The 25,304-nt window shown below is 35.4% G+C and overlaps 2 protein-coding genes across 2 annotated transcripts in view; one reads left to right on the top strand and one right to left on the bottom strand.

Annotated features, from left to right (window-relative positions):
- Positions 1-549: 549 nt before the first annotated feature.
- LOC111046499 (enoyl-CoA delta isomerase 1, mitochondrial) lies at positions 550-14,318 on the bottom strand. Its single transcript, XM_022332060.2, has 7 exons — positions 14,090-14,318; positions 13,531-13,657; positions 12,459-12,584; positions 10,256-10,402; positions 7,668-7,786; positions 5,311-5,492; positions 550-1,772 (listed from the first exon to the last, which is right to left on the bottom strand). The coding sequence occupies exons 3-7, from the start codon at positions 12,546-12,548 to the stop codon at positions 1,603-1,605; spliced, it is 708 nt and encodes a 235-aa protein (XP_022187752.2). The 5' UTR covers positions 12,549-12,584; positions 13,531-13,657; positions 14,090-14,318; the 3' UTR covers positions 550-1,602.
- Positions 14,319-14,417: 99 nt separating this feature from the next.
- Positions 14,418-25,304, top strand: part of LOC111046500 (exocyst complex component 7) — a 48,886-nt gene continuing 37,999 nt past the window's right edge. The window contains exons 1-3 of the mRNA XM_039427661.1: positions 14,418-14,702; positions 14,868-15,033; positions 20,965-21,158. Of these exons, the coding sequence (XP_039283595.1) occupies positions 14,637-14,702; positions 14,868-15,033; positions 20,965-21,158 (426 nt within the window). The 5' untranslated portion in view covers positions 14,418-14,636. The remainder of the gene's footprint in view (positions 14,703-14,867; positions 15,034-20,964; positions 21,159-25,304) is intronic.

Below are 25,304 nucleotides of genomic sequence, written 5' to 3'. Positions count from 1 at the left end.
TCATCGAATCATGTGAAATTTAGGTTATGTGCTCAAGCCGTGGCGGCTCTAACCACGGAATTGCACCTTGAGGGGTAATTTCTATAAAAATATAGAATAAATGTAAAAGAGAAACAGCTAACAGTAAAATATGCACATACTATACAAGCCTAGTTCAAGTAGCTTGATAGGCCTACAGTACATAAAAACTACAGTTACTATATTAACAGTAAAGCGGCGTTTACACCAAAGTTGTCTACAAAATGTTTATTTTTCCGTCCCTATAGATTCTATAAAATTGAACATACACATGATGTGCATATGTGTTTGACAAGTTCCGTTAAATCCAATAGAATCTATAAGGACGGAAAAATAAACATTTTGTTAATAACTTTGGTGTAAACGCAGCTTAACAGTGATACAAACCAGTACTTTTATAGATGGTTCATTCACTAAAAAAGCTGGAAATAGCAGACGTCTAATAGAACGAAGCAAGTTTTTCCTTGTGACTTGATCGATCTATATTGTCAGGAATATTATTAGGATTCTTTTCAAAAGAAAAGACAGTACTCATAACAAGTTGATAATCCATTTATTGAAAACAAAATACAATATAACAAAATACCTTGGGGAACGTACAACAAATAATTTACGGAAATACTAAGTAAAAACAATATTCAAGTAATGATAAAATGTCAGAATCAATTTATCAGATAGAGATTTTATTTTAAAACTTGTGCATTTATAGTAATAGAATGACACATTTACTAATTACAATAAAGAGATAAGTTAAAATAAGAAGTGAAATGAATAATTTGTAGATTAAGAAATAAGAGTAAAATTGAGATTTATTTTATTCCAGATACGAATCTAAAAAGTGAATTTTAAAAATAGGATAAAAGTAAGTTTGAGTACATGAATACACTTTATTTCTATAAAAATATGCCAATACAATTTTATAAATCGTATAAAAATATAAATATTTTCAGTAGTATACACTCTAGATTATAATGGCAATATAATTTCAAATATTTATGATTCAATAAATTCATGTCACACTTTATAAAGCTATGAACTAGAAGTTTTCATCATGTGTGTGCGTTATAAAAATTCTGTAACAGTCATACAGCAATATCATTTGTAATATTGTATACATAAATAACTATTTGAAATAAAGAAGACAGAAACCTTGAAATCCAATGATATTCAACACATTTATAATCTGAAACAATATGCTCCAAGAAAGACTTACAATAAAGATTATAGTACCTACTTGTTTGAACGCTGACATGCATTTGAAAAGCTAGTTATCTTCCAAAGAAAAATAAATATGTAGAAAGTAATGAATTATCAAATTCAGTTCCCTTCGAAAGAAAAAGTATGATAGAACAACGTATACAGTTATTTTTTCAAATGTTCCTGGTTCTGTACGTTTTTGAACCGATTTACGAGGTGATATTGTTCAAGATTAACTGTAGTTTTATCTCGTTTGCTTTCAGGTTTTATGCTTCAATTATTGTCAAGTTTCATTGAGACTTGATATTGAACTCATTCCAATTGCTCATAATCAAGTTAATTAGTTGCGCTTATAATTAAGCACTAAGTTCTTAAACTTCAAGTTGCTCACTTGGCCGACTTTTTCTTCAGAGATTCTAAGTACATGCCAAGTCCCTCCTGGACTTTGGGCTGGTTGATGTAGCTGAGGAAAATCTGCAAATCTTTCTCCTTGTTGTTGACAAGCCAGTTGACGGTTGCCTCGCGAAACTCCAGTTTTGTCATTTTTCTTGGCAGTGCTGAAAAAATAAATTAGGAATGAAAAATTGCGATGATTATTGGATATTCAGGGTGTCCCACGAAAGGTGTAACAGCCGAAGGCAATGGAATTTGCAACACAAATGACTAGTAGGATTTTCTTATATCGACCTTAGCTTTCGAGATATACAGAGTGTTCCAGGAGTAGTGTCGAACATGTTCTTGGATGATAGGAGACTACAAATGTTGTATTTGGAGTGTCCAAATCTCAGCGGTTATCCTTATAGCTGCCATTTTGTTTTATCACTTTGTAATTTTTATCTCAAGAACGAAATGTTGTATTCATCTGAAATTTGAATATTTGATCTGGCATGAATATTTATGCTATAAATACTCAGCTTTAAAAAAATAATATGAACATTTTTCAAAATGGCGGCAATTTTAAATTTTTGATGGCAAATTTCACGAAAACCGTTCACTTTACAGAAAACTTACAGGAGACAAAAAGTTATCAAATTTTATCAAGATTTCAAGGACACGATATTTTAAGATTGGTCAAAGAATAACAGAGAAATTAATTCTTTTTGTAAAATCATACTTTTACAAGATAAACAAGATGATCTGAAAAACACTGTAAAATCAGTTGTATGTCCATATGGAGCCATACCGAGTTTCAAAGCTTCATCTTAAATACAATTGGAATTTAAAATGTAATATTAATGTTTGAATGGTGGAAAGTGGTCATGCTTGCAGTAAGAGAAGAATTAATTTCTCTGTTATTCTTTCACCGATCTTAATAAATAAGGTATCGTTGAGATCATCATAAAATTTGCTAACTTTTTTATCTCTTGTGAGTTTTCTGTAAAGTAAACGGTTTTCGTGAAATTTGCCATCAAAAATTTAAAATTGCCGCCATTTCGAAAATTTACATAGAAAATGTTTACTTTTATTTTTTAAAGTTGAGTCTTCATAGCATAAATATTCATGCCAAATTTCAGATCAATACAACATTTCGTTCTTGAGAAATGAAAAACAAAATGGCAGCTTTTAGGATAACCGCTGAGTTTTGGAAACTTCAAATACGACATTTGTAACTTCAATACCCTAAACTGTTCGACACTACTTCTGAAACACTCTGTATAGATTGAAACTGTGTTGTTGTAAAGAACTGAACAGTGCGTACCACCATAGAGAAAAGATAGCATAAAAAGATATCCCATGGTATAGGTCGTTTATGTTACAAACCTCAAGCCGATTTTTCGTCAACCCAAGCCGACTACTGTCTACTAGTAGTTCTGTGAACAGTAGACCTCGCGCTCAGTAAGTTAAATTGACCTGTTGTTATGTTTTCTCAAAAATTAATAAATAATTTATCAATTTAAAATGTCTAGAATAATCATACTGTCCTTAATAAACATAGAGCTTTCTGTTCGTACCGTGAAGTGTCGTCCCGGAATGTGAGTGTGAGCGCTGTTATCAGGTCTGGCTGCAACTGTCTACAACCTTGATGGAAAGATACATTTTCAAGATGTTCAATGTTTTTGAACGAGTAGTATTATAGTCAACTGTCTACAACTAACGTTGATGGAAAGATACATTTTCAAGATGTTCGATGTTTTTGAACGGTTAGTATTATAGTCCACTAAACAGCTGATTTATGATGAATAATTCTATAGTCTGATTTTTAATCTTATATTGGCGTATGAAGGAGGCTCCTTTTTCCTTTTATATTATCCTTGAAATGAAAAATTTCCAAAAACCTGGTATATACGTCGACGCGCCATTTAAAAAGGAACATACCCGTCAAATTTCATGAAAATCTATTACCGTGTTTCGCCGTGAATGCGCAACATTCAAACATATAAACATTTGAACATTAAGAGAAATGCCAAACCGTCGACTTGAATCTTAGACCTCACTTCGCTCGGTCAATTATTACTGTTTTGGTTTGGTGAGAGTGTAAGAACAGCACAGTATTTATTTATTCGTTCAATCATTCAGAATTATTCAACTTACAGAAAAGTACCACAGGCTAACTTAAGCCAAAAACGGTTCCAATTCTAATTTATACAACAGTCCACCTCTAGCTACGGTTATGTTGTGTCACTTCAAAATTCTTCAACTACACACTCAATTCACAATCCATAAATACAAAAATCATTTTTAAATTGAAAAAGTACTTCTAAATTGAATTAAATTAATGTATGAGAGACTACCAGTGTTACATAGCTCCACAAAACTACTAGGACAATCGGCTTGAGTTGCAGTGAAATTTGGATCATAAACGTCCTATACCATGGGATATCTTCTTATGCTATCTTTTCTCTATGGTAAAAGATTCATGCGCCTATAGCAAGCAGCCACAGACTGTCTGCAGACTATTGACAGGGTACACACATACCATGGGATATCTTCCTATGATATCTTCTCTCTCTTGTAATAAACATAAATGATACAATATCACCACACATGATACTGTATCATCTAAACTTGATACAGTATCATCCCAACTTGATACAGTATCAACACAATAAATAAATAAACACAATAATATGATACACGCAGTGGTTCTCAAACTTTTTACTTCAAGCCCCCCCCCCTGCATAATTCAGCTGTAAGCCGGACCCCCCACATGTATAAACATAGACTACTATACATGTTGTACATATATGTGTACGTATGTATATACCTACATATTATACACTCAATATTTATTTAGTTGAGTTTTGCACATTCTATACATAACCCAATGTTGCAATAGTTTCAATCATAATAAAACAACAAATTCTATATAAACAATAAATTATAATTTATTCAGGTACTACAGCTACTATAGTACATAGTTGTTATTTTTGTTTCTCATAGAAATTAACAATACAAAGAGCGTCAGTGTGAAGGATGAGCTTGTTTTTTCGCACAAAGTTTGTTGAAACGATGTGTCAGCTCCGATAACGCTACTCTAAGTTCCTGGGTCACATCCAGTCTTGGTCTATATTCACTTTTCATGGCAGCTAGAGCAGAAAACCCAGTTCTACACGGATAAATTGTAGCAAATGGAGTCTATATCTTCAATGCCTTTTTACTAAAAATTGGGTGTTCCTTTTGCACACCAATCCAGAAGGATGTAAGAGAATATTCTTCAAACTTCATTTTAAGTGCAAAGTCACCTTGGAGATCAATGAGGTTTTCTTTTTCTATCATGTTGAGGGAGCACTTATTGATTGAGAATTTGAATTTGACAATACAGTTGATATATTTTATGAGTAAAAAATACTAAAAATGTAATTTTGGAAATAGAAAGATTGCTTATCGTAATTATTTTAGAAGTAAATTAAAAACATTTTCCAACAAAGCTTTGCGCCCCCCCCCCTGAGCATTCATCGCGCCCCCTTTGAGAACCACTGTGACACAGTATCATCTCAACTTAATACAGTATCAACACAATATGATACAATATCATCTCGACTTGCTACACAACACCATAATTTGATACAAAACCTCCAAACTTTGAATGAATTCTACAAACCATGGGATATCTTCTCTTGCTATATTTTCTCTATGATTGTGCAGACTACTCACGAGGTATTTTGGCGAACTGTGAGAGGAAGGCGATCGCTCGACCAGTTGCCTCGTCCTTGGATGCGACAACTTCATCGACCAGATTGACCTTGAGAGCCTCGTCAGCTGTGAACATCTTGCCAGTGGTCAAGGCCAGCTCAGCCTGTCGTTCGCCTATCACGTTACGCATGCTGTCCTGAAACCTGCAATTCATTTTACATAATAATTTATATTATACATTCATTGTTATAACTATTATACTATCATTCTTAGGACCGTTTTGTAGGGCTAGTATTAAATTTAATGGAACATTGAACCTATAGATTTAATATACACCGTGTCCCACAAAGAGGTTTACATTTTTGATTTCATATTGCGTGTTCATTCATGCACCGAACTTTTTTAAATTTTACAGTTTACAAAGTAGGTTCTAAAAATATTCTGGGAAAAACTCAACTCCCTAAACCTTCGTAGAAACAAAATGGCGGCATATTAAAAAACGATACTTTAAGAACATTAAAAAGGTGTTTTTGGTTTTATAAAATATTTTTATTGTTGCACTTTAGGGCAATATGACTTTTAAATAAAAATACTAGAACATAGCCTAATGAAAGACTTTAAAGTCTAAAATTATTCATATTGAAATCCATCCACAGCAACACACTGATAAAAGCGCTCAAGAAATGATTCATAAGCTCTTACAAAGAAACTCCGCCCTAACAGGAGAAGTTCATCTTCTATTGATCGTTTTAGTTCCTCATCATTATTGAAGTTATGGGTATAAACCTTTTTCCTTCAAGTAACCCCCATAAAAAGAAGTCACAAAACGGTTAAATCTGGTGATCGGGGTGGCCAATCTAAAAAATCACTCCCACGACCAATCCAACGGCCATGAGGTTTGTCATTAGTAATTGATTTGCGAAATGAGTTGGAGCACCATCTTGTTGGAAGATTGCTTGATCCATTTCTGGTACCATCAAATGAGCCAATACTACCGCAACGAAGTCAAAAATCAGATAACTCATCAAAGTAGTTTTTATAGGAAGCGAATTGGTAAAATTTTCAATATGTCGCCATTCTGTTTCTACGAAGGTTGGGGAGCTAAAATTTTACCAGAATATTTTCAGAACCTACTTTGTAAACTTTAAAAAAGTTCGGTACATGAATGGGCACGTAATATAAAATTAAACGTGTAACCTCTTCGTTGGACACAGTGTAGATTCAGTGGGAAGCGGGTTGCCTCAGTGGTCGCGCTGATAAGCTATCACTTAATTAAGTTGAGAATCATGCTCCTGCTACTCCCGTTGGAAGGGTGACCGATTGATCCAATTCCTCTGCATGAGTTGTAAAATCGCTTCCCGGTGGTTCTGAGCCCACCTAAAACTGTGGGTCCACTCATCTCTAATTATCATCCGCCACATTACCCACGCACAAGTCTGGAGCTAATGTGGGCATCACTCCCCCCCCCCCTCAGCCGTAATGATATATTAGATTTATAGTAATAAAACATTAGAATCCTGGTCCACGTTTCTTTTCCGACAGCTGTATTGTTTACTCTATCCAATAAATAAATAAATAATAATGGCAGTGAGAGAAGTTGTGTGTATTTTTGGGTTCAAAATTGTATAAAATAACTTGATTAATTCAATATGAAGTGATAATTAAGTGTTATATTTAAATATAGTTTGGTGTTTTAATTTCTATAAATTCAAAATGTTTAGCTTGTTTATATTTTTGGACGAAAATTGAACTTGAACGTTTTACAATAGAAACATAACCTATTTTTTGAACATTTTATTAATTTATCAAAATTTGGGAATGGAATAGATTTGGGCCAAGCCTATTGTTCCTTCCTAATCATATTTATATGATTTGTGATTCTGTACACGAATAAATAAATAAATAAATAAAGAAGATAGGAGAATAGCGTTGGCGAGTCTATGCCTTTCTACTGCCTTCTATAGAAATTCAATCATCATTACAAATAAGCAATAATATTGAATTCATAATAATTTTGATATGATATTATGGCCTATGATATGATCTGGTTTAACAAGGATTCAATCATATAAAACAAAAATTTCTCAATATCATTAGTCGAATACAACAGCTCAAGTTTACTAGAGATTGATAATGTTGTAACAACCGAAACTAGTATATCAAAATATTTTAATAAACCAGTGGTTTTGACTATATCAAGTCGTTTTTATTTAATATGGATATTTACCATAACAACACAGAAAACTTCTCAAGCCTATGCTTCATGATGAAGCTGTGATATTTATAAGTATATACAACAATGTACTCAATGTATCGTTGATTCTATGAAAGTTGAATCTGTTCCTTATATTATACCAGAATACAACTAATAAAGTTACCATCTTGGTGCAATGATTCCAAGTTTCGTTTCATTGAGGCCAATTGTATTCTTTGGTCCGACAATAATTCTGTATTCACAGCTAAGTGCTAATAAGCATCCACCGGCAGGGCTATGACCCTAGAAATAAAAAAAGTCAATAAATTATAAATAATAAAAAAAAAATCTGGTGTGGAGCACTAACACAACTTTCCTTGCCGTTATGAAAATTGATCAATTGACGCTAGTGTTCCCGCGCATCTCAAGTCTACTTTTCTAAGATCTGAGCCAGCTGGTGACAGGACAATAGCGCTGCAGACACACGAAGTCTGCTATCTCTTCATAGTGAATGATTTAATAGAATCAACAGTTGCCAACAGTTTGCAATTGAATAATCTTATTTTCTCTAATTTCGAGCTTATTTTCAATTTTAGGTGAGAATGATGAACATTAATTGTAGAGATTTTTATTCTCAATCTTTTCCACTTGAAATTTTTTGTTTAAATTGTATATGAAGCCTGATAATTGGGAATCTAAAATCAAACTTTGCATAGATGGTGCAGTGTTCCTGAAATATTTACAGATATGAGACTTGTGGCAGTTGATAGAGCTTATCAATGACTATTTTAGGTATGAATTTGATCAAAATCGTTGGAGCCGTTTTTGTGGAAATCGCGAAAAAGCCTGTTTTGACAACATTTTCGCCATTTTAGCCGCCATTTTGAATTGCATTTGATCGAAATTGTTCGTGTCGGATCCTTATAGTGTGAAGACCTTAAGTTCCAAATTTCAAGTCATTCCGTTAATTGTGAGATGAGATATCGTGTACACAAAGGCACATACACACACACATACAGACCAATACCCAAAAACCACTTTTTTGGACCTTTGAACGGGGACATTGAAACGTATAGAAATTTAGAAATTGGGGTACCTTAATTTTTTTCGGAAAGCAATACTTTCCTTACCTATGGTAATAGGGCAAGGAAAGTAATATACACAGGTAAATTCATACATCCAAAAAAACATAGCAGCTAGTACGCAACTTACCAAAATTATATTATTGTAATAGATCATCATTAGAGAGGGTAACAGTTGATGAAAGTAAATTTATACATTATTTCTATGACGCCCACAAATTAATGGTTTGTGAGTAGCTGATGTAGTAAATAAATAAAAAACTAGAGCATTGATGTTGGAACTATGGTGAGGTACACGTTATAATGGCAGTAGCTGATTAAGATTGGTGTTAGGCCTGCCGCAAAGTAGACACACGCCAATCCACGAAAAGCAACCCACGCCGAGGGATGTTTTGTAAACCATTGCTATAGAATTATTCATAATCAATCAGCTGACAAGTGGATTATTCATTGCATGTATTATTATCATTACACAGATGTCTGGAGTAGCCTAGGAATGGTTTACAAAACATCCCAAGGCGTGGGTTGCTTTTAGTGGATTAGTGTGGGTCTACTTTGCGGCGGGCCTTAAGATTGGTCCTTGTCTATCATTCGACAAAGCAGATAGCGTTATCTTTTTCAAGCTCCGCAAGGTTGCTTTTCAACAATGTAGGAATATAATTAACTAACAAAATATTTAATCTAAATAATTGAAAAATCTATTATTTAATCATTGAAAATGAATATTTTCTTGACGAATAAAATACAGAGTGATTCAAAAAGAATACCAAAACTTTGAAAATCTGTATTTAATCAAGGAAACATAATAGAAACTTGGGTTGTAAATCAAAATGAAGAGTATTAAATTAAGTTTTCACCTACTAGAAAACAAGTTCACAAATGTTCAATGTGACCCCCTCCAGACACTCGAGTGATACGATACTCGAACTCGTTGCACACCCTCAGTAGCATATCGGGCGTAACAGTTTGTATATAGTGAGGTCCACGTTATAATTACAGTATTTGATCAACTTTGGTTTTGCTATCATTTGATAAAGTCGGTGGTACTATCCTTTTCTAGGTCCAACACGATGCCAATTATGTTTTTGACAGTGTATAAATATAATTAATTAATGCAGAGAATCGGCATCGCTATTCTTCTATCTTTATCTACTGCCATTATAACGTGGACCTCACTATAGCTGCTGTTATTTCTTGTCTGAGCTCCTCAATGTTAGCTGGTAGAGACGGTCGATACACCTTATTTTCAACGTACCCCCATAGAAAAAAATCTCAGGGGGTGAGTTCAGGGCTTCTTGGAGGCCAGTGATGAAGTGCACTGTCTCGAACTGCTTAGCAGCAGATCCATTGCCTCGGATAGTTTTCATTCAAATAGGCACGGACAGATGAGTGCCAATGGGACTAAATAAGGAACTGAAAAAACTTCAGAGCTTCCTCAAATCGATGACAGATAGTGCTTTACTCTCCGTTTATTCTCTGCAGAGTTATCAATTTTCAAAGTTGTGGTATTCTTTTTGAATCACGGTGTATAATAATTATTGATAATTTCAAACAAGAATGTACAGTTAGTATTAAATCAGATATACCAGTATCAGCTATTCTCTATAGGAGGCAGTGGCTATGCTATCTTCATCCACTGCCATTATAACGTGGACCTTACCATAGTAACTAAATTTATACGGCAACTTACATTGATAACAGCCACAGTGGGAAAGCTGGTGGTGTAAAGCTTGATCCATGTATCCTGAAGCGTGGTCCAGAAGTCTTTTACTCTAGTTGGGTCGGGCTTGTACATTTCTAGAATATCAAGTCCTGCGCTGAACACACTCGGATTATCCTGTTGAGAGAGAAATTGGTTATTTATCGTGATTAAGAATGAATAATTATTTCATATAATTATACTGAGGGTAAATTATTATTATTAAACGAAAATCCAAATTAAATGCTGTATTTTTCCGGGGCTGACAAATAATTTTTGAATAGTAGCGCTCATCGAATTTCCGTTTAGCTGTTTACCCAGTTGTCAATATTTGCAGTAGCAGAAGTCTACGGGGTGAATTACAGTATTTAATTTGGATTTTCGTTTAATAATAATTAATTCATTAGCATTTGAATAATTGCAATATCTCAGTAATTTCCATCTGCAATACTGAGGGTGATGCCCACATAAGCTCTCAGGCTTGTGCGTGGGTAATGAGTGAGAGGGATGATGATGAGAGATGACGACTACTTTTTAGGTAGTCGGCACCGGCGGTTTATCGTCTACCCCGAAAGACGGGGTAGCCGTATTCATGTGATAGTGCTGTGGTCAAAAACTTTTGCTCAAAAATGGCAGCTTTTAGGATAATCGCTGAGTTTTGGACACTTCAAATACGACATTTGTAGTTTCCTATCATCCAGGAACAATACCCTAAAATGTTTGACACTACTTCTGACACCTGTATATTACATATTGTGAACTCCTCAAATTACTAATACTTTCTTGTTAAGGGTGATGCCCACATGAGATCTAGGCTTGTGCGTGAGTGATGAGGCGTATGATTGGACCTCATTAGGTGGGTTCCGAACAACTGGAAAGCGACTCATGAATGATGTTTGGAGGAGTCGGTTTTACAAGGATGTTTGTGTTTTCATGTAAGCTGAATAATACAGAACGATGCAGAATCTTTTAGGCCTGCCTATTTATAAGAGAAATTCATCAAATGGAAATGGAATTGAAATTACAGTTGGCTTAGAGTGGAGTGCCAGAATCTGACAATGATCTGATCTATTACAATACAGTAAGTGCCAGAAACTCGGTCTGATCTAAACTTTATGAGGGTTAAAACGGAGAAGGGACATAAGCAGAGAGTTTTCAAATAGAACTGCCTGTACACTGGGACAATAGTAGCGTCAACTAGCTGTCGCGGGAACATTGGAAATGTCATATGAGTTTTCAATTTCGCGTTGCCGTAACAGCTATACCACAGAATGGAAAGTATCAATCGAATGCCTATCCAACCAATGCTTTTTACATGTCGCCAATACTACTTGAGTGCACAAAGACCACGTCACGTGACTGCGCCATCTTGTTAGAAATTAAAATTATCACTATCCGGGTCTTTTGATTGGCTCGCAGCAGTGAACGAAACCGATTGACCCGGATCAGTAAAGTGATCCGAACCTCCCATCTATACTATTACAATGCTGAACTTTCTTTCAAGATGGGGGATTTTTGCGTCAGGATACTAGCCGACTTTCCATTCTGTATTGTATCATAGAGAAACAATAGCGTAAGTAGATATCCCATGGTATAGGGCGTTTATGTCGCAACTTTTACTGTTATCTCAAGTCGATTACTATCGACTATTGAAGATTTTTACTGTTTTGGCCGGGTAAGTGTGTATGAACGGCATAATATGAGAGACTACCAGCGTCACACACCTTTTTGGGAGAGAAATACGTGGACTATCAACTTGAGATAACAGTAAAAGTTGCTACATAAACGCCCTATACCATGGGATATCTACTTACGCTATTGTTTCTCTATGATTGTATTCTGTGACTGAATTACAAGGCTCACTTCCATGAGCCCTGTAAATTCCATATTCATTGATGTAAGTTTGATAGCTTTACACGAAATTAATAATAATTTTTCTATGAAACCTCATTTGAAGAGCTCCAATCCAATTTAAAGTGAAATTAACTTAGGAAAAGTAAATAAAATTAATACAAAATATCATTTAAAAGGGAAACAATCTTCATTGGGCGTTGAGACCTTAGAGTCTTCGCCACCACTCAATCAATAATAGTAACAGCATGATTGAAGTAATTTATAAGTTAGCATTTATGTAGTAGATTTAAGTTCATGTTATAGATTTGATATGTAAGAACATTGTTGACTAGTTTCTTACCGATGTGAGGATCATTCCCCTGCATTTACTCTTTTCAAGAGTGGTGAGAGCAGTTGAAATGCTTTGAAGTAGATCTAAAATTGAGTCCATTGACAGGTGGGCGGTTGAGGGAAAGTGTGCTCACTCCTAAAAAAAGAACAATCTATTAATAAACATTCATCTAAAACATAAGTATAGTTTTCAAAGAAGGAAATTACATATAAAGACAATCGATAAACATGGTATAGTCACGTAAGTGGTGTTCTCTACTCCGTTGTAAGTGTATCATATCATCGGTAGAAAAATTCTATGAAAAGAGTATTATCTAAACTGACATACAACTGTGATAGAAAATTACATCAACCAAATACGAGATTAGTTCTTGAATATTAAGGCTTTTATATTACACTGAACCAGTAGTGGGTCAACAGAGAGCAACCATTGGCAACTGTGAGTGAAGGAAGCTTGGACACCAGTGTGACACCAAGATTGGTGGCCGTGTTGCCGACTCTAGTGTAATGAGCGTAATAAGAACTATTGCCCCGCGACTTGCTAAGACACTTTAATACCTCCTGCTTCATCCATTACCCACACTTGTGGGATCAATAGCGTCAAAAAAATCAAACACTTGGCGACCCAATGATGACATAATGCAGTACGAACACAAGAGACTTACATAGATAACCTATGTTAGAGATAGGTAGAGACATAGATTGAGACTTGCCTAATTGATAACCGTCATTTATCCCGTAATATAGGGTCAATTTAAATGCGATATCAGCTTACATAGGTTGACATCTCTTGTGTGCAGGCTATTTGGTGATGAAATCTGACTAATCGATCGACGTTTGGTGTTGTGGCGTAGATTTAGTCTTAAATAATTGAGCAATATGTATAAAAAAGAAAAATAATAGTATAATAAAAATAATTATTTTAATATAATATTTTATTATTATTTAAAATAATAGTATAAAATAAAAAGTTAATGACGACCACGGCTGTAAAGGCTTCCAGTGGGATCACTACAAGTATACAAGTAAGTAAGTATAAGTAAATAATTGATATAATAATTTCAGTTATACCGTCAACTTACCAGTCTTATCATCTGTGGTAACTGTAACCAGTTTGGCACCATCGGAATAAAAAACGTTTGGCCTCTTTCACTGCTGTTGAAGCACTTCTCTGAAGAGAAGAATAGATTCTGAACATCATTCTTAAATCTGAAAATAATATTTATAAATTTTAAATGTTTTTTGTTTTTAAAATTTGATAAATAGGATTCGGGGTTGTACAGAATTTTGTGTTTAAAGATAGAGTGTAAACACCAAATGTTATTATGTGAGCACTCACTGCACTGGCACTTCCAGTGCAATTATAATAATAATTTAATTTACTTCTAGAGTAATACAATTTTTAACATAATTATTGTTCTTTTCTAGTTGATGTTAGATTAGACAAGTTAAATAAAATAGCCTACATGTCAATGCTGAGCAAAATCACAAATCTATGTTATATTATGTTATTTTTGCTCTTGGCTTAATGATAAACAAACAGCATATAATTCATAAGAATAAAGATCAATTAAATACCTTTCCGGTTTGTCTTGATATAAAATTAACAATAAAAAGCTAAATTATTTGTAAACAACTTACAAAAGTAGGTAACCTCTTCAAAAAACCGATCAACAAGCAACTGTCAAGTTGCTCAATATTTGTTACAAAAACTAGGAAATGATAGCAGAGATCAGTATTACAAAACACCGATCTAGAAGTTTTTATAACCTTTCAAGAACGATTTAATTTAATAATTGGCAGCCTATTAATGAAAACTGGTTCAGTTCCAATTTATTTTCATCAGTCGGCAGAAGGCAGAACAGAAATCCATGACAATGACATGCTTTAAAAACAGCTGATTCATGAAAAGTTGGCAACAGATGATTCCAGGGTCAGCTTTCTGAATAAAGTCAAAGTCAGCTGATCAAATATGTCTGCTTATGGCTGTTTGATTGTTTTTCTTCAACTTTCATGTTGATGGAAATGTAAAAAGTTTTAATTTGTATTGGTTTAACGTTTTATTCACAACTTTAATTGAAATACAAATAACATAGCAACATCCCACTACAATAAATTGGTGCAATTTACCACGTTCAAGTAGGCAATTATTTGTTTACAGCACGGTACTAAAAGAATTTAAGAAACAATGAAGCTACCGTTAATCACGGATTCTGCCGAAAGAAAATTCGAAGTTGAGAATAAACTTCAAAAGGTAAGTCAAATACATTCCCCAACAATAGTCATTTTGGCGATTTTACACAGAAACACTTGCTTATGTTGAAATTGGATTTGAGGTTATGACAAAGAACAGAAACCGTTTTTGTCACATCAAGTTGAACTTTTGAAATCTTTTATAATATCCTATATTACCTTCCAGGAAATTCAAAGTTTGAAAGACTTGAAGGATCATGTTGATAGAAGCAGTCAACTAACCAAAGGAATGGTGGGAATTCTGTCTTCTTTTGAGCACAGACTTGCACGATTGGAAGAAACAATTTTGCCCGTCTACAATGAAACAGGAAATCTACAACGTCGTCAACAAAGTATCCTTCCATTGCAATTCAAGCATATAAATTAACATGTTATTCAAGTTTAGATCATAAGTTAGTCTTTATTAAACCTGTGCTATAACTTACACTACCTACTACCACAGAATACAGCAGAAATAAATTATGCGTCATGTTTTGAATTCAGTACGCTGCTTTCTCATTATAGTAGTTCTCTCTGCTACTAAAGATGAATTTGTTTTGTGAATAAAACAATCCTAGGGCCAAGGCCCGTACTATAATAAAAACCGAATTAGGTTACACTCGTTTGTTTCTGATTCTTTTTCTCTTTCTAAACAATTCTATTCTTTTTTATTTTTCCGTCTCCCACTCCTGATTAACTTTTTTTCCTTCTATGTATATCATTCTGTTATCCTTCTTTTTCATTCTACTCCCACTTCTCTTTAAATTCAACTTGATATATACTTTATTTCTTATGAAGTCTTATTCATAAAAAATACACTCAATCCTCTTTTGTTCCTTGTACTCCTATAACTCTTTCTTTCATTATTTTCTTTTATATAATATAGTTCTCTTCTCTGTCTTCTCTTCCCTCTTATTTATATTCTCCTTTCCCTTATCCTATAATTTCCATCTTTTCTTCATCTCCCATCTTATCGTCATTCCCTTTTATTTCTATTTACATTATCGTACTTATAACTCTTCTGATCATCATCATCTCATCCTGTTTCTCTTTCCACACTATTTCCTCCCCTCTCATCCAACTACATCACCTCTTCAATTACTTACCTACACCTACTCATTTTCATTCTTCAGAAAAGTACCCTACATCATATCGTGTTTTGAAACTTATCTCTATAAAAGTAAGTTGAGTGTATGCAAAGATATTTATGAATGAGTTAAAACCGAAAGTCGTTTCTTGAAGTGTTGAACAAAACAGTGGTTGTGACAATTTCAAGTAGTTTTTCATTTAATACTTTCGAAATTGAGTAATTTTCAATGAAAAATATTATTAATATCAATTTCAATTTATTTATCTCATTTAAAGTTACATAGCATCATATACATAAAGTGTTTTGTTGCTCCTCTAGCTTAGAGCTAGAATAATAATAATGTGTATCTGTTCTTGGCGTGGTCATAGGTATGGCCACAAGTGAACAAGTCAAGAACAATAAAAAACTCTTATAAGACATTTCAAGAACAGAAATTACGAGTCAAAACACACTTAGCATGCAACGAGACATACCAAGTAGCAAGACTAATGCAAGAATTATCCACTCACAGTTTGAGGATCACAATCATAGAAATCCCTTAGAGAATAAAAGGTGTTCTGCTGAAGGAAAGCCCTCAGTCTCCTCTTCACAGTCTTGTCACAGTTTGAGGATCATAGTATTAGAACTCCCACAGATAATAAAAGGGGTTCTCCTGAAGGAAAGCTCCCAGTCTCCTCACAGTTTGAGGATCACAGTCATAGAACTCCCTCAGAGAATAAAAGGGGTTCTCATGAAGGGAAGCGCCCAGTCTCCTCTTCACAGTCTTTTTACAGTTTAAGGATCATAGTATAGAATTCCCTCAGAGAATAAAAAGGGTTCTCCTGAAGGAAAGCTCCCAGTAACCTTTTCACAGTCTCCTCACAGTTTGAGGATCACAGTCATAGAACTCCCTCAGAGAATAAAAGGGGTTCTCCTGAAGGGAAGCCCCCAGTCTACTCTTCACAGTCTTCTCACAGCTTGAGGATCATAGTATAGAATTTCCTCAGAGAATAAAAAGGGTTCTCCTGAAGGAAAGCTCCCAGTCTTCTTTTCACAGTCTTCTCACAGTTCGAGGATCACAGTCATAGAACTCCCTCAGAGAATAAAAGGGGTTCTCCTGAAGGGAAGCCCCCAGTCACCTCTTCACAGTCTTCTCACAGTTTGAGGATCATAGTATAGAATTCCTTCAGAGAACAAAAGGGGTTCTCCTGAAGGGAAGCCCCCAGTCTCCTCTTCACAGTCTTCTCACAGTTTGAGGATCACAGTCATAGAACTCCATCAGAGAATAAAAGGGGTTTTCCTGAAGGGAAGCCCCCAGTCTCCTCTTCACAGTCATTTTACAGTTTGAGGATCATAGTATAGAATTCCCTTGGAGAATAAAAAGGGTTCTCCTGAAGGAAGCTCCCAGTATCCTTTTCACAGTCTCCTCACAGTTTGAGGATCACAGTCATAGAACTCCCTCAGAGAATAAAAGGGGTTCTCCTGAAGGGAAGCCCCCAGTCTCCTCTTCACAGTCTTTTTACAGTTTGAGGATCATATTATAGAATTCCCTTGGAGAATAAAAAGGGTTCTCGTGAAGGAAAGCTCCCAGTATCCTTTTCACAGTCTCCTCACAGTTTGAGGATCACAGTCATAGAACTCCCTCAGAGAATAAAAGGGGTTCTCCTGAAGGGAAGCCCCCAGTCTACTCTTCACAGTCTTCTCACAGCTTGAGGATCATAGTATAGAATTCCCTCAGAGAATAAAAAGGGTTCTCTTGAAGTAAAGCTCCCAGTCTCCTCTTCACAGTCTCCTCACAGTTTGAGGATCACAGTCATAGAACTCCCTCAGAGAATAAAAGGGGTTCTCCTGAAGGGGAGTCCCCAGTCTCCACTTCACAGTCTTCTCACAGTTTGAGGATCATAGTATAGAATCCCCTCAGAGAACAAAAGGGGTTCTCCTGAAGGGAAGCGCCCAGTCTCCTCTTCACAGTCTTTTTACAGTTTGAGGATCATAGTATAGAATTCCCCTTGAAGAATAAAAAGGGTTCTCCTGAAGGAAAGCTCCCAGTATCCTTTTCACAGTCTCCTCACAGTTTGAGGATCACAGTCATAGAACTCCCTCAGAGAATAAAAGGGGTTCTCCTGAAGGATAGCTCCCAGTCTCCTCTTCACAGTCTCCTCACAGTTCGAGGATCACAGTCATAGAACTCCCTCAGAGAATAATGGGGTTTTCCTGAAGGGAAGCCCCCAGTCTCCTCTTCACAGTTTGGGGATCATAGTATAGAATTCCCTCAGAGAATAAAAAGGGTTCTCCTGAAGGAAAGCTCCCAGTCCTCTTTTCACAGTCTCCTCACAGTTCGAGGATCACAGTCATAGAACTCCCTCAGAGAATAAAAGGGGTTCTCCTGAAGGGGAGTCCCCAGTCTCCTCTTCACAGTCTTCTCACAGTTTGAGGATCATAGTATAGAATTCCCTCAGAGAACAAAAGGGGTTCTCCTGAAGGGAAGCCCCCAGTCTCCTCTTCACAGTCTTCTCACAGTTTGAGGATCACAGTCATAGAACTCCCTCAGAGAATAAAAGCGGTTCTCCTGAAGGATAGCTCCCAGTCTCCTCTTCACAGTCTCCTCACAGTATGAGGATCACAGTCATAGAACTCCCTCAGAGAATAAAAGGGGTTTTCCTGAAGGGAAGCCCCCAGTCTCCTCTTCACAGTCATTTTACAGTTTGAGGATCATAGTATAGAATTCCCTCGGAGAATAAAAAGGGTTCTCCTGAAGGAAAGCTCCCAGTATCCTTTTCACAGTCTCCTCACAGTTCGAGGATCACAGTCATAGAACTCCCTCAGAGAATATAAGGGGTTCTCCTGAAGGGAAGCCCTCAGTCTCCTCTTCACAGTCTTTTCACAGTTTGAGGATCATATTATAGAATTCCCTTGGAGAATAAAAAGGGTTCTCCTGAAGGAAAGCTCCCAGTATCCTTTTCACAGTCTCCTCACAGTTTGAGGATCACAGTCATAGAACTCCCTCAGAGAATAAAAGGGGTTCTCCTGAAGGGAAGCCCCCAGTCTCCTCTTCACAGTCTTTTCACAGTTTGAGGATCATAGTATAGAATTCCCTCGGAGAATAAAAAGGGTTATCGTGAAGGAAAGCTCCCAGTATCCTCTTCACAGTCTTCTCACAGTTTGAGGATCACAGTCATAGAACTCCCTCAGAGAATAAAAGGGGTTCTCCTGAAGGGGAGTCCCCAGTCTCCACTTCACAGTCTTCTCACAGTTTGAGGATCATAGTATAGAATTCCCTCAGAGAACAAAAGGGGTTCTCCTGAAGGGAAGCGCCCAGTCTCCTCTTCACAGTCTTTTTACAGTTTGAGGATCATAGTATAGAATTCCCTTGGAGAATAAAAAGGGTTCTCCTGAAGGAAAGCTCCCAGTATCCTTTTCACAGTCTCCTCACAGTTTGAGGATCACAGTCATAGAACTCCCTCAGAGAATAAAAGGGGTTCTCCTGAAGGGAAGCCCCCAGTCTCCTCTTCACAGTCTTCTCACAGTTTGAGGATCACAGTCATAGAACTCCCTCAGAGAATAAAAGGGGTTCTCCTGAAGGATAGCTCCCAGTCTCCTCTTCACAGTCTCCTCACAGTTCGAGGATCACAGTCATAGAACTCCCTCAGAGAATAAAAGGGGTTTTCCTGAAGGGAAGCCCCCAGTCTCCTCTTCACAGTTTGGGGGTCATAGTATAGAATTCCCTCAGAGAATAAAAAGGGTTCTCCTGAAGGAAAGCTCCCAGTCTCCTCACAGTTTGAGGACCACAGTCATAGAACTCACTCAGAGAATAAAAGGGGTTCTCCTGAACGAAAGCCCTTAGTCTCCTCTTCAAAACCGTCTCTGGCAGAGTCCTGGCTGAAACTGGTAGATTGTCCAAAATTCTAACTGGCTTGTAGATGAGGCTGCTCTGGGTCCTCCCCAATCTACAATATGGCAGGTCCAACCTCAGCCTGCTCCTGGTGCCATGGTCATGCACATCACCCCTGGTAGGCAAAGTATGGACACTGTGGAAGGCCTTTATAACTGACCTGTAAATGAAAAGATTGAAAACAGTGAGAATCTTCTCACTCACAAAGAGAGGCAATGTGCTAAAAATTGGGCCGCACAAAGAATCCGGTTGGCCAGCAGTTCTTCTGCACCAGCAGTCTCTCTGATTGTAAACTTTGTCAGTCTCTTTGATCGGCCATCTTGAGATAATTGTAAATATTTGAACTTTTGTGTTTTATAAATAGACTATGTCCATCCAGTTTATGCACTGGTCACAGACGGAAGAAAAATTGAATTGAATTGAATCTTTTACCTCAGAGGCATCACCCTATAAGGTAGACTATCTATAGTGTGGTCCACGTTATAATGGCAGTGAATAAAGATAGAAGAATAGCGATGCCGATTCTCTGCATCAATTAATTATATTTCTACACTGTCAAAAACATAATTGTCATCGTTGTGGAACTATAAAAGGATAGTATCACCGGCTTTGTCGAATGATAGACAAGGATAGCAAAACTAAAGTTGATCAAATACTGTCTTATAACGTGGACCTCACTATAGTACTTGACTCTGAATCCCCACCAGATACTGATTCATTGAAATAGAAATTTGAAATCTATTCACAACATGTTTTACAAATGTTTTTACTCTGCAATTATTAGGGAAACCAGTATCATGAAGGAAAAAAGAAAAGAACTTCAATAGCTTAACAGCTGTGGTTGAAATTCAACACTATTGTACTATAATAATATGAACGAGACAGTCACTCAATTTTGTTAACTAAAAAAAAGAATAAGTCTTTGTCAATTCCACACAAACAGAAATAGAGCAATAGTAAAAAACAAAAAATAATAATAATAAAACCTGAAAAAAACAAAAAATATATAATTCCTCAAAGTACCTAACCATTTATACAGTAAATATATAACATAAAAAGAATAAATAACAAATAAATACATAAACCTCTGTCACCAGTAAAATTTTCAACAATTGAGTCAAAAAACAGTCAAATTGAGCATTCATTTCAATGATTAAATTTCCTCAAACTCTACCACGTTCCTAGAGTAGGAACATTGTCCTTGATTGATTCATTTCATTGATTGACTTTTTCAAACTCATACATTTTTTTGTACCTTATGTTATGTTTTATTTATTTGTGTCTTTCTCGAGTTCATTGTTTGACCTTGACTCGCAACACCAGACATCGAGAAGACCCTGGTGGCGCTGGACCACGTGATCGCCTACTACGGCGTGGCCCAGGAGGTGGAGCCGGTGGTGAGGGCTGGCCCATCCTCGGCCGGCCTCGACCCGTTCCTCGCCGCAATGACTCGCCTGCAGTCGGCCCTCACCTACTTCCACAACAACAACCCGCAGTCGGTCGAGCTCGAGAATGTTGTCAGTATTCATATTTATTTATTTATATATTTATTTCAGTGACAATCACGAATCATAATTATAATATATAATACGATTGGGAGAAGACAACAGGCATAGCCTGTTATTTAATTTAAATCCAACCATGATAAAACACATAGGGCCGGTTTCCGAACTTGGGATTTAGCTAAGTTCTAGACTTCAAACAGCTGGATTCAGAAAATTGGCTTTTCGAAACGTGGCGTAGTCATAGTCATAGTCATAGTCAAAGTCGCGTTCAAATTAAAATATCGGGGGACCTAGCTTCGCTCTGGAGTGTAAAAGCATAGAAAATTTGTAACGATAGATTGAATTTATAGTTTATATTTATTAATTCATTTTTTGTCGAACAATTATTTTTACAGTTATATGAGGTGGCACAACAGGCTTATGCCCAAAACTGTCCCTTTTCTAATTTATACTACAGTCCAAATCAAAATCTAGGTTAAGCTACTATCACTCATCAAAATAAATTATTCACACTTCAAAAAACAAACACATCATCAATTACAAATAGATATATTATGAATTCGATTTAGAATGTTTGCTACACTATTTGCTAATTGACCGAGCGAAGTGAGGTCTAAGATTCAAGTTGACGGTTTGGCATTTCTCTTAATGTTTAAATGTTTTTATGTTGCGCATTTACGGCGAAACGCGGTAATAGATTTTCATTAAATTTGACAGGTATGTTCCTTTTTAAATTACGCGTCGACGTATATACAAGGTTTTTGGAAATTATGCATTTCAAGGATAATATAAAAGGAAAAAGGAGCCTCCTTCATACCCACGCCAATATTACCGTAAAAATCAGACTATAGAATTATTCATCATAAATCAGCTGTCTAGTAGACTATAATACTACCCGTTCAAAAACATCGAACATCTTGAAAATGTATCTTTCCATCAACGTTAGTAGACAGTTGACTATATTTATAATACTACCCGTTCAAAAACATCGAACATCTTGAAAATGTATCTTTCCATCAACGTTGTAGACAGTTGCAGCCAGACCTGATAACAGCGCTCACACTCACATTCCGGGACGACACGTCACGGTACGATAGGACAGAAAGCTCTATATTTATTTAGGATTTTTCTAGACATTTTAAATTGATAAATTATTTATTAATTTTTGAGAAAACATAGCAACAGGTCAATGTAACTTACTGAGCGCGAGGTCTACTGTTCACAGAACTACTAGTATACAATGTACTATTCTACACTAACAGTATCTAGTTACTATTTTGGACTTTCTAAAGTAAACATGTTTTCTAAAAAAAGAAATAAAAGAGAATAAGTTTTTCTTGCTTAATTATTATTCTTCTCGTGAGATCAGCTGAATGATCCCACACACATGCACTCGTTCACTCTCTTCCATTACGATATCGACAGAGGACAAAATTTCCAGCTGTTTTTCCAAGGACGTATTTATCATTTTAATGTCCTTCAGCGAGTTAATTGAACTTAAAATAAAGAAAAAATAGTGCTAAGTTTCAGCTATTTTCGATTATTTAGAAATGTTTCATTTCGTCAAGGAAAACCGTTTCCAATTATAGAAATGAGAAAATAAAGATTTATTTTGCTGCAACTATTTACTGCCACTACGCCCTGTTTTGGAAAGCCATTTTTCTGACTCCAGCTGTTTAAAGTCTAGAACTTACATAAGTCCCGAGCTCGGAAACTGGCCCATTATCATAGAATGAATGGTAATGAAAAAAAAAAACAGGCTTATAGCCCTTACCAAAAATACAGCATACATTATAAAAGATTTCTCTGCCCTTAATATTCAATTCTCGAATTCTCACATATTAGTATCAGTTTCAGCAACCGGTACAGTAAAAAATAATTTCCATGAGTTCAACAATTTTATTATACTTTTTGGTTTCTACAAATAACTTCCGCAATGTTCACTCCGTTCAATTCGTTTTCTGTGAATAGACAAAGAGTTTCTTTTTTCTAGGCTTCTGCCTCTTGCAAAGTCAAATATTTTGTTTATTAACTCTACATTGTTAGAAAACGATCTGACAACAAAGCAAAGCGAGAAAGAGATAGCGCTATCCGCTTTGTTGAATGATAGACAAGGATAGCAATACCATTGCTAATCGAACAATGTCATTATAACGTGGACCTCACTACATTTTATATATTATACATAGTGTATTAGAAGAAATTGTAAAGGAATCACTTGATTGAGATCATTTATTGGAGGAAAGTTACCTAAAAAGTTATCTAGTTATTTAACTAAATCAAGTTCAGGAATAATAAAAACTTAATTATTTATAATAATTTATTCATATTATTTTGTGTGAAATACGCTCTGATGATTTAATTTGATTTGGTATTGTAATTTCAAAGACAAATTCAATTTGACTCTCCAGTTTGAAAAATCCATAAAAATGATAAATTAGTCACAGTAGGCATAATATATATTATTTTCAATTCAAATCAATTTATTCTTCAAAATAATGCACTGTACATTAAATTCAATAATATATTTCACAAAATACTAAACAACACATTTTCCACTATATCACACCTAAGTAGTCAGTCTGAAATATCTTGAAAGTACTAAGTATAAAATAACATGAAGCCTAACAGAAATAAATAAAGTATCTACTAGGTATAAAATAACATGTACCTTACAAAAGTGAGATTGTTAAAGCATTCTAATTACTTTTCTTAAGGGCAGTTCTCAAAATAACAGGAAAGTTAAATACTTCCACTATCAAAATGAAACTTGACAAACATTCTCAAGAGCTTCCAGCTAGAAACAACTGAAATTTTACATCATCCAATAAATACTTCTAGAAAAATGACTTTCCATACAACCATATCATTTGTACAGATGTAAATTACTGAGATATTGCAATTAAACAAATGCAAATAAATTAATAATTATTTGTGTTAATTTGTTAGAATGAAGTCCAAACTCCGCCACGTCATCAAATTAAAAAGTCATTCTATTCCAATGCATCACCTATTTTTCCTACATGCTTATAGTTAGAACAGGTATCTAAACCTATGGTGAGTGGCAGTGGAGAAAGATAGGATAAAAACGTTGCCGAACGTCTGTCTTGTCAATGCCTTCTATAGACGGTAGCAGATACAGGTTTATTGATGTAATATTAACTGTGGTAAAATAATCAATTACATTGTATTAAGTAATAAATTATATTTTTTAATAATTTCATAATGAATTTACATAATTAAAATGAAATGATTTGTTGATTAATTATTAATTCTACATTGTTAAAAGACGATCTGGCAACAAAGCAAAGCGAGAAAGAGATAGCGCTATCCGCTTTGTTGAATGAAAGACGAGAATAGCTATACCATTGCTAATCAAACTCTGTCATTATGTCATTATTATGCCATTAGTGGACTTCACTATAGTTTGACTCAAGTTTTTTATAGTTATCATTCATTGAATTAATTATTTTGCCACATTTCTATTAGCGTTCGTCCAATTTTTCTTTCAAATAGTCAATAACATACAACAAAAAATAGTAGAATATCTCAGTCATAGTCATCAAACTTATTCCTAAAAACGCGTCCAAGTAGACAACTGTGGCATCGATCATCTTATAGTTGTTGTACGTGTATGCCAGAAATTTCGGTTGGAAATAATCGTCCCTAAATAGAATTTTAAGCCTGGTAATTATATTATTTTCTGTCCAAAAAATTGGCCCCAGGCCAGATTTTGTGTCAACTGATATCACCTTGTATTCAGTGAAGTTGCAGGATGGCAGACAATTGCAGGAGTCTCTTCCGTTATTTGTGTTGTAAAAACTGTTTGAAGCAATATTCAAAGCACAAGAACTGTCCTCATGTGAGCAGATGTATGTTGACTCATTGTGTGGCATGTAAAACAGAACACAACCGCATTCTCGCAATGCTCTTTTAGTGGAGCACTCGATCAAACAGTTTTGATAAGTGTAATATTGAAAGTAGTCCAGAGATTTTTCGGTTGCAGTATAGCATTGACGGATGGGTTCAACATTGTATAGGAAATCTCCATCGTCTTTTGGATAGTGTAGTATCATTTCCGGCTCTATATTTAACTGAAAATGTTTAAATTTGTCAAGGTGATGCCATCTCATAAACGGGCTGGGGATGTCCCAAGCA

The sequence above is a fragment of the Nilaparvata lugens genome, chromosome 5 (assembly GCF_014356525.2).
Source record: "Nilaparvata lugens isolate BPH chromosome 5, ASM1435652v1, whole genome shotgun sequence".
Classification (NCBI taxonomy): domain Eukaryota; kingdom Metazoa; phylum Arthropoda; class Insecta; order Hemiptera; family Delphacidae; genus Nilaparvata; species Nilaparvata lugens.
Note: the sequence above shows the minus strand (reverse complement) of the source record. Positions and strands in the feature narration are given on the sequence as shown.